At 52.2% G+C, this 9,738-nt stretch overlaps 1 protein-coding gene across 1 annotated transcript in view; it reads left to right on the top strand.

The window, feature by feature from the left end:
• The window catches only part of cpda (carboxypeptidase D, a), a 22,105-nt gene extending 13,293 nt beyond the window's left edge, over positions 1-8,812 (top strand). Inside the window, exons 9-21 of the mRNA XM_035385967.1 lie at positions 3-105; positions 463-605; positions 1,081-1,250; positions 1,492-1,791; positions 2,883-3,078; positions 3,192-3,327; positions 4,402-4,548; positions 4,987-5,082; positions 5,283-5,347; positions 6,070-6,201; positions 7,431-7,616; positions 7,897-7,999; positions 8,541-8,812. Coding sequence (XP_035241858.1) covers positions 3-105; positions 463-605; positions 1,081-1,250; positions 1,492-1,791; positions 2,883-3,078; positions 3,192-3,327; positions 4,402-4,548; positions 4,987-5,082; positions 5,283-5,347; positions 6,070-6,201; positions 7,431-7,616; positions 7,897-7,999; positions 8,541-8,767 — 2,004 coding nt within the window. The 3' untranslated portion in view covers positions 8,768-8,812. The remainder of the gene's footprint in view (positions 1-2; positions 106-462; positions 606-1,080; positions 1,251-1,491; positions 1,792-2,882; positions 3,079-3,191; positions 3,328-4,401; positions 4,549-4,986; positions 5,083-5,282; positions 5,348-6,069; positions 6,202-7,430; positions 7,617-7,896; positions 8,000-8,540) is intronic.
• The last annotated feature ends 926 nt before the right edge of the window (positions 8,813-9,738 follow it).

The following is a 9,738-nucleotide window of genomic DNA, read 5'->3' as shown; positions in this document are numbered from 1 at the left end:
AGGGTAATCCTCTCATGCAAAAGGGGATACCGTGTGTAGATCTGTACCCAGGGGAGTTCTTCCAGGATGGCATCACCAACGGGGCGGGTTGGTACAGCGTGCCAGGTGAGTGCGGCCTGGGGTGCAGGTCTCCCTACGCCTGCCTGAGCACTGTGTGTTAATGAGGCGTTAACACCTGTCCTCTGGTCTGTCTTTGTTCTGATGGAGTACTCCCAGGGTAGTGTAAACAGTAACGTGGCAGCTGATTGGCTGCCCGTGTGCGCGTGTGTCTGGAGCTCAGTAACGTGGCAGCTGATTGGCTGCCCGTGTGCGCGTGTGTCTGGAGCTCAGTAAAATTGGTAGCTGTTTGGCTGCCCATTTGTGTTTTTGTCTGGAGCTCAGTAACGTGGCAGCTGATTGGCTGCACATTATGTGCATGTGTCTGGAGCTCAGTAACGTGGCTGTTCTCTGTCTGGCCTGTAGGGGGCATGCAGGACTGGAACTACCTCAACACAAACTGCTTTGAGGTGACCATCGAGCTGGGCTGCGTGAAATACCCGCCCGCCAAAGACCTGCCCATGTACTGGGAGCAGAACCGGCAGGCCCTGCTGCAGTTTATACACCAGGTCTGTTCTCCTTCTCTCCCACGCCGTCTTTCTCTCTCTCTCTCTCGCACTCTCTCTCTCTCTACCTCCTACTCTCCCTCCCCCTTTCCCTCTCTCTCTCCCTCCCTCCTTCTCTCCCTCTCCTCGTCTCTCTCACTCCCCGTCTCTTCCTCTTTTTCCCTCTCTTTCGCTCTCTCACAGCCGCCCTCTCTCTACTTCTCTCTTTCTCTCTCTCTGATTGGCAGTGCAGTGAGTGTCTCTAGGTTGCAGATGCACAGGGGGGTGAAGGGGATGGTGCTGATTGGCTGATTGGTTGATTGGCAGTGCAGTGAGTGTTTCTGGTTTGCAGGTGCACGGGGGGGGTGGTGAAGGGGATGGTGCTGATTGGCTGATTGGCAGTGCAGTGAGTGTCTCTGATTCGCAGGTGCACAAGGGGGGTGAAGGGGATGGTGCTGATTGGCTGATTGGCAGTGCATTGAGTGTCTCTGATTCGCAGGTGCACAAGGGGGTGAAGGGGATGGTGATGGACGGGAAGGACGGCACGGGCATCTCCAATGCCACCATCACGGTGGCGGAGGTGGATCACCCCATCACCACCAACAAGGCCGGGGACTACTGGCGCCTCCTGGCGCCCGGCACGTACCAGCTGACTGCGTCCGCGCGCGGGTGAGTCTCCGCTCACAAGCATTGTTTTAAACACGGCATCCGTTTACTCAGCTGGTAAATATAGTGAAGTGATTTAGGTTCGGTATCTTGCTGAAGGATACAGCGACATTGCCCTTACCTGGGAATCAAACCTGCAACCTTTAGTTCCTTACCCATGATGCTACGCTTCTGTGTTTGAGCGCTGAGTTTGACCTCCCCCCCCGACCCATCCACCCCCCCCCCCCCCCCCTCGCCTCTCCAGGTACACTCCCGTCACCGTCTACGCCACCGTGCCGGACGAGGGGGTGGAGCTGGTGGACTTCCGGCTGACGCGGGTGCGCAGCGAGGAGGGGGCGGCGGCGAAGGGCCCTCCCCCGACGCGGGACCCCACGGAGGAGGAGTTTGAGCGCTTCATCAAGGAGCTCTCCAGCGAGCGCGGCCTGGAGCAGCTCCTGCAGTCCACCGCCCCGCACAGCAGCTTCCGTTACCGCGCCTACAACGAGCTGTCCGAGTTCCTGCGCGGGCTGACCTACAACTTCCCCAAGATCACCCGCCTGCAAAGGTACGCTAGCCTGAGTCTACCTGTACAGGTACGCTAGCCTGAGTCTACCTGTACAGGTACGCTAGCCTGAGTCTACCTGTACAGGTACGCTAGCCTGAGTCTACCTGTTCAGGTACGCTAGCCTGAGTCTACCTGTACAGGTGCGCTAGCCTGAGTCTACCTGTACAGGTACGCTAGCCTGCTGCTACCTGTACAGGTACGCTAGCCTGAGTCTACCTGTACAGGTACGCTAGCCTGCTGCTACCTGTACAGGTACGCTAGCCTGCTGCTACCTGTACAGGTACGCTAGCCTGAGTCTACCTGTACAGGTACGCTAGCCTGAGTCTACCTGTACAGGTACGCTAGCCTGCTGCTACCTGTACAGGTACGCTATCCTGAGTCTACCTGTACAGGTACGCTAGCCTGAGTCTACCTGTACAGGTACGCTAACCTGCTCCCACCTGTACAGGTACGCTAGCCTGAGTCTACCTGTACAGGTACACTGGCCTGCTCCTACCTGTACAGGTACGCTAACCTGCTCCTACCTGTACAGGTACGCTAGCCTGAGTCTACCTGTACAGGTACGCTGGCCTGATTTTACCTGTACAGGTACGCTGGTCTGCTCCTACCTGTACAGGTACGCTGACCTGATTCTTACCTGTACAGGTACGCTGGTCTTTTCTTACCTGTACAGGTACGCTGGCCTGCTCTTACCTGTACAGGTACGCTAACCTGCTCCTACCTGTACAGGTACGCTAGCCTGAGTCTACCTGTACAGGTACGCTAACCTGCTCCTACCTGTACAGGTACGCTAACCTGCTCCTACCTGTACAGGTACGCTAACCTGCTCCTACCTGTGCAGGTACGCTGGTCTGCTTTTACCTGTACAGGTACGCTAACCTGCTCCTACCTGTACAGATAAGCTGGTCTTTTCTTACCTGTACAGGTACACTGGCCTGTTCTTACCTGTACAGGTACGCTGGTCTGCTCTCAGTTGCTCATCTGATGCTGGAAGTCATCTTTTTCATGGTGAAACCAGGATGGTAACTCAAGTTTTTATTCCCTCATCTCTCATTGGTTCCCTGCTTCTCATCACTGATTGGTTGGGCCAGTCTGGGGCAGAGTGTGGAATTCCGGACCATCTGGGCCCTCGAAATCTCCAACATGCCGAAGGTGCCCGAGCCCGCCGAGCCCAAGGTGCGATTCGTGGGCGGTATCCACGGCAACGCGCCGGTGGGCACGGAGCTCCTGCTGGAGCTGGCCGCCTTCCTGTGCATCAACTACGGCAAGAGCCCCTCCGTCACCAAGGTGAGGCGCCGCGAGCGTCCCGAGCGTCCCGCGGCCTCCCGGGACCGCCCCCTCCTCCTCCTCCTCCTCCTCCTCCTCCTCTCACGCTCCGCCCCCTCTCCTCCCCCCCGCAGCTGATTGACAGGACCAGGATCGTGATCCTGCCGCTGGTGAACCCGGACGGGCGGGAGCTGGCCCAGGAGAAGCACTGCAGCTCTGAGGTGGGCCTGACCAACGCGCACAAGAAGGACCTGGACACAGACTTCTTCGGTCAGTCCCTCCTCCCCTTCAGTCTGTTCCTCCTCCCCTTTGGCCAGTACCTCCTTCCCTTCGGTCAGTCCCTCCTTCCCTTCGGCCAGTCCCTCCACCCCTTTGGTCAGTTCCTCCCCCCCTTCACTCAGGTCCTCCTCCCCATTGGTCAGTTCCTCCTCCCCTTCACCCAGATCCTCACTCAGTTCTTCCTCCTCTTCACGTCCTGCAGACCCCTTTCAGACGCTCGAAAGATGTTTCTTCTCAAGATGTTTTTGGAAGATGTTTCCCAATATTGTTGAGGCAGCCGCAAACAAAAACCACCTGTTATTTCCTGTGACAAATGCCAGAGAAGTTCAGTTTCAGTCAGTCCTGTTACATACTAGTGAACAATCGCTGTTATTTAATTTAAAATGTGGTGTTTTGTTACCGTATGTGATTGGAGTAGTTGCCATTTTGAACATACACGTTTCATTTAATTCGTTCTTTAAATGCTAGCTAGCCAGCTGAGCTATGTGTTCACCAGTGGAACGTCTGATTTACTTACTCGTATGTATTTCTCTTTGCTGGGCAAGTTCTGACATTGCAAAATCGTGGGCGGTGACAGAGACTTGTGGGAGCAGGCAGGAGGGGGGCTAAGAGAGGAGTCCTGGGCGAGGCTGTAGTGCAGGAATCTCAGACTCAGGTTCTGGAGGGATGCAGCATCTGTGGGATTTTGGTGTTTTAGCCTAAAGGGGAGATGATTGGAAAAGATGACAGAAGATGCTGTGGCTCTCCAGGACTGGAGTTTGAGACCGCAGTTCTTGCACATGCAGGCGTTTGATGCACCACAGTAAGGATGTGTGTGTGTATGTACCTGTGTGCAGGTAATGCGTCGCAGTAAGGATGCGTGTGTGTGTACCTGTGTGCAGGTAATGCGTCGCAGTAAGGATGCGTGTGTGTGTACCTGTGTGCAGGTAATGCGTCGCAGTAAGGATGCGTGTGTATGTACCTGTGTGCAGGTAATGCGTCGCAGTAAGGATGCGTGTGTGTGTACCTGTGTGCAGGTAATGCGTCGCAGTAAGGATGCGTGTGTGTGTTTGTGTGTGTGTGCAGGTAATGCGTCGCAGCGCTTCCAGGAGATGCAGCCAGAGACGGAGGCGGTGATGAAGCTGATCCAGACCAAGGGCTTCACCCTCTCTGTGGCCCTGGACGGGGGGACGCTGCTCGCCACTTACCCCTACAACAAACCTGTCCAGCCAGGTATGTCCTGTGCTCTGCCTCGCTCTGTTTCCTGTAATGCTCTGTTTCCTGTAATGCTCTGTTTCCTGGTGTAGGCTCTGTTTCCTGTAATGCTCTGTTTCCTGTAATGATCTGTTTCCTGGTGTAGGCTCTGTTTCCTGTAATGATCTGTTTCCTGGTGTAGGCTCTGTTTCCTGTAATGATCTGTTTCCTGTAATGCTCTGTTTCCTGTAATGATCTGTTTCCTGGTGTAGGCTCTGTTTCCTGTAATGATCTGTTTCCTGTAATGATCTGTTTCCTGGTGTAGGCTCTGTTTCCTGTAATGCTCTGTTTCCTGGTGTAGGCTCTGTTTCCTGTAATGCTCTGTTTCCTGGTGTAGGCTCTGTTTCCTGGTGTAAGGCTTTAATGCTTGTTATGCTAAGTTTCCTGACAAAAGGCTGTTTTTCATATTGTGCTCAGTGGAGAATGAAGACACCTTGAAGTACCTTGCTTCCGTATATGCCAACAACCATCCCACAATGCACCTTGGGCGTCCCGGGTGTCCAAACAGCCAAGGTAGGTAGGCGGTGATGCTGAGAGTGGGTGGGGTGTAGATTTGGGGGCACTGTCTCCTGCGAGCGGCCCTGATGGAGGAGGTAGGCAGTGATGCTGAGAGTGGGTGGGGTGTAGATTTGGGGGAATTCTGTCCTGCTAGCGAGCCTGATGGAGGAGGCTCAGCGGGACCCAGCTCACCCGTCCCTGTTGTGTGTCTGCAGTGGAAAACATTCCGGGGGGCGTCCTACGCGCAGCCGAATGGCATAGTCACATGGGCAGCATGAAGGTACGCTAACCTGTGTGTGTGTGTGTGTGTGTGTGTGTAGTTTGTGTGTGTAGTTTGTGTATAGTGCGTAGTGTGTGTGTAGTTTGCATATAGTGTGTGTGCGGGTAGCTTGTGTATAGTGTGTGCATGTGTGTAGTTTGTGTATAGTATGTGTGTGTGTGTAGTTTGTGTGTAGTGTGTAGTGTGTGCATGTAGTTTGTGTATAGTGTGTGTGTGTAGTTTGTGTATAGTGTGTGCATGTAGTTTGTATATACTGTTTGCGTGTTGTTTGTGTATAGTGTGTAGTTTGTGTATAGTGTGTGTGTATCTGTAGTTTGTGTATAGTGTAGGCCTATGTGTGTAGTTTGTATATAGTGTGCGTGTTGTTTGTGTATAGTGTCTGCGTGTAGTTTGTGTATAGTGTCTGTGCGTGTAGTTTGTGTATAGTGTGTACGTGTAGTTTGTGTATAGTGTGTGTGTGTGTGTGCGTGTAGTTTGTGTATAGTGTCTGTACGTGTAGTTTGTGTATAGTGTGTGTGTGTAGTTTGTGTGTAGTGTGTGCGTGTAGTTTGTGTATAGTGTGTGTGTGTAGTTCGTGTATAGTGTGTGTGTGCGTGTAGTTTGTGTATAGTGTGTGTGTGTAGTTTGTGTGTAGTGTGTGTGTGTAGTTTGTGTATAGTGTGTGTGTGTGTGTGTAGTTTGTGTATAGTGCGTGTGATGCTGATATCGGTCTCTATTCTCAGGACTTCAGTCTGGATTTCGGGCACTGTCCTGAGATCACCGTGTACACGGGCTGCTGCCTGTTCCCCGCTGCTGACCAGCTGTCCCGCCTGTGGGCGGAGAACAGGAAGTCCCTCCTCAGCATGCTGGTGGAGGTGAGTGGGGCTGGGTGGGGCGCTGCTTGGCTCCACATCTTCATTGGGGTGCAGCACATCCAAATATGTCAAATTCAAATTATGTGTCATACGACTATCTGTTCGTTTCCTGTGTTTTGGTTTTACTTCCTGTGCGCGTTTGTAAACCCGACCCTGTGGTCCCGTTTTTCTGTCTGTTGCAGTCTGTGCTTCTCCCAGTCTGAATAAGGTGGAAGAAAAGGCATACAGGCAGGCTGTCCTGTCTCCTTTTAAAAAAAGAAAAAATAAAATAAATAGTGGAATGCAGCAAAGCAACGCTGTTGAAAATCCATGTCTAACACTGAGAGTGAGCGCGTACATTTTGACATCCACGTCACATCGTAAACTCTGTCTTATTTGTCGAGTGACAGTACTTACAGTCAAACGCGATTCCTGTTTTTATCTTCACCTGAACAAACATAACCAGGTCTTGCTCCCTATTTTCAAGCATTTTGACATCATTCTCTGTCCCTGGATGACATTCCACACAGAAGCCATTTCCTTTATGATCTGATATGATACTGGTTTGCTTTGGTCAGGAAGATGTGGTGGATTCTACACAGATATAAAATTGTTTACCTCTCTGATTCCAAGGTTAAACCAGCGCAGTCTGTTTTAAGAGCGCTCTCTGGATGAGTAAAAACTCTGTTCCATTGCTTCTGAGGGTACAGGCAGATTTAAGGGTCTTTTTATTGTTTTGGATACATTCAGAAAAAAGTAAAGGAGATTGCTTCTGTGTGGAATTTTATCCTGGGACAGGGACTGATGTCAAAATGCGTGAAAATAGGGAGCAGGGTTATGTTTCTTTCAGGTGAAGATTCAATTTCGATTCTATTTTATTTGTATAGCACTTTTTACAGAGAACTGTCACAAAGACGCTTTACGGAGTAGAACAGAGTTTGGCTGTAAGTACTGTCCCTGGACAAATAAGACAGAGTTTACAATGTGATGTGGACAAAGTGCTTTGTGTAAATATCAGAATACCATGGGCTGTTTTTTTTTTTAAAACTTGGTGGGGACAAATTATATTTTTGTCCCCACCCCCCCCTCTGCGATCTGAGACTTCTGTTTCTGCCAGATATAAGGTTTCCGTCTAACTACGATTGAGGTGGTCTAATGTGTGTTGAAAGGTGTTCCAGAATGTTCTTTCCAAATTTAAACTCCCTCTGTGTTTCTCTCTCTCTCTCTTTCTCTCTCTCGCTCCGTCTCAGGTGCATAAAGGGGTGCGGGGCGTGGTGCAGGATAAGAGCGGGCGGCCCATCGTGGGGGCGATGATCGTGCTGAACGGGGGGGTGAGGGTGTTCACCAGCGAGGGGGGGTACTTCCACGCCCTGCTGGCCCCCGGGGCTCACAACATCGAGGCCGTCGCCGACGGTTACCAGCAGCAGCGGCAGAAGGTGGGTGTGTGAGGGTCTACGGGACTGGCGATGACATCAGCGATGACATCAGCGATTACTCGTGCAGTGTTTCTCATAAGCACCCACAAGGGAAAACCCTGTGTACAAATACACACAGTGTTTTTACTGCATAAAAGTGTAGGAGAGTGCGGGTGCATTCATTTATATAGACAGACTTGAAATTTCCCATAATGCCTCTCAAACATCAGGGCGGTCCGTATGTTAATCTGTGTTTAAGGCGTGTCTGTCTGACGCGTGTGGGGAAACCCGTCTCTGCCAGGTGTTCGTGTCGTCGTATGAAGCCGCCAGCTCCATCATCATCGAATTCGACATGGACAACCACATCTTCGGCCTCCCCCGGGAGTTTGTGGTGGCCACCGCGGGTAAGTGAGTGCGGGAAGCCGGGACCAATCGGCTGCCGGTACCTTCAGGAGTCTTGGTAGTCCGGCCCAATCGGCTGCCAGGACCTTCAGGAGTCTTGGTAGTTTGGCCCAATCGGCTGTCAGTACCTTCAGGAGTCTTGTTAGTTCAGCCCAATCAGCTGCCAGGACCTTCAGGAGTTCATTGAGTTAATTTTTTGGTGGCTAAACTGTGCAGAAGCCGAGACTGTTTCTTCCATTAAAGCCATTTTGAATACTGCAAATTATAGTTTTGTCACTTGTAGATGCTTTTAGCCAAAGCGAATTACAAAAGCATGTGAAACACGGCAAATGTTTATTTTTATATTCTAGCTTTTAATTTTAACTTAATTGTTGCAAAATGTTATTTGAACTGCTTTTCATGTTCTTTCAGTAGTGTTTTTTTCAATTCAGTTCTTTTTTTGTCAATGCCTTTTTGGTTTTAATTTTTCTTCTGTGGTGCGTTGCCCTGCTTGGCCTGTTTTTTACCATTTCCTGTTCTCACCGCCGCCTCTCCCCCCCCCAGCGGCCTCCATGACCGCCCTGGTCATCACGGCCTGCATCATCTGGTGCGTGTGCTCGGCCAAGTCCACGCGGCAGAAGGACGGCTTCCACCGGCTGCGGCAGCACCGCGACGACTACGAGGGCGACATCCGCCTCACCTCCATGGGCTCGGAGAAGTCCCTGCTGGGCCACGAGTTCCAGGACGAGAGCGAGAGCGAGGAGGACACGCTGTACGCCAACAAGCTCTGAGCCCCGCCCCCCCCCCCCACGCCGGAGCGGGAGGGAGAGCCCCTCCCACTGCCCCACCCCCCATTTCCGCACCCCCCCGAAGACGCTGGTCCCTCCTCCTCCAGTCGCGCTCGCTTCCTGTGTCGAACCGAACTGGAGACTGCGTCCATTTTACAAACGCTAAGGAAGGCACAAGGCCAGCTGGGCCCAATCAGACCCATATCACCCCCACTGACCCATATCACCCCCACTGGCCCGGAGGATATTAACCCCACCCTGCAAGAGTGCGTCTATAAAGAATGCGCACACACACACGCACAAGCGCACACGCACACACATATACATACACATAAACACACATGCACACGTACACACTCTCACACACACACACACACATATACACTCACACACACACACACACACATACTCTCACACACACACACACACACACATACATGCACACACACACACGCGCGCGCACACACACACACACACACACACACATATACATACACATACACACACATGCACACGTACACACACACACACACACACACATATACACTCACTCTCTCACACACACACACACACACACACATATACATACACACACACGCACACACACTCTCTCACTCACACACACACACACGCAGTGAAATGCAGTGCCTTGGCTGTTTGGTGATAAAGACGCTGGTGTCCTTTTTGCTGACAGGCTAATCGCAGTGTGGGGAGGGTGGGGGGGTGGACGGGTCGGGGGTTATGACCCTGACCCAACCTGACTGTGTGGAGGTGGCACAAGTGACTCCGGCGCGCCTGGCTTTAATTAAGGCCTTAATTAGTGTCAATTAGTGTAATCACAGTGACTCGTTCAAATCAGCTGCGAATCAGCCAGTGGTTGAAAAGCAGGTCTGTGGGGGGGTGGGGGGGGGGGGGGTGGGGGTGGGGGGGGGGGGGGGGTGGGGGGGGGGGGTGTTTAATGTGAGCTCTGCTGT

Source organism: Anguilla anguilla, chromosome 12 (genome assembly GCF_013347855.1).
Source record: "Anguilla anguilla isolate fAngAng1 chromosome 12, fAngAng1.pri, whole genome shotgun sequence".
Classification (NCBI taxonomy): Eukaryota; Metazoa; Chordata; class Actinopteri; order Anguilliformes; family Anguillidae; genus Anguilla; species Anguilla anguilla.
The sequence above is the reverse complement of the archived record's forward strand: the minus strand, read 5'-3'. Positions and strand labels throughout refer to the sequence as shown.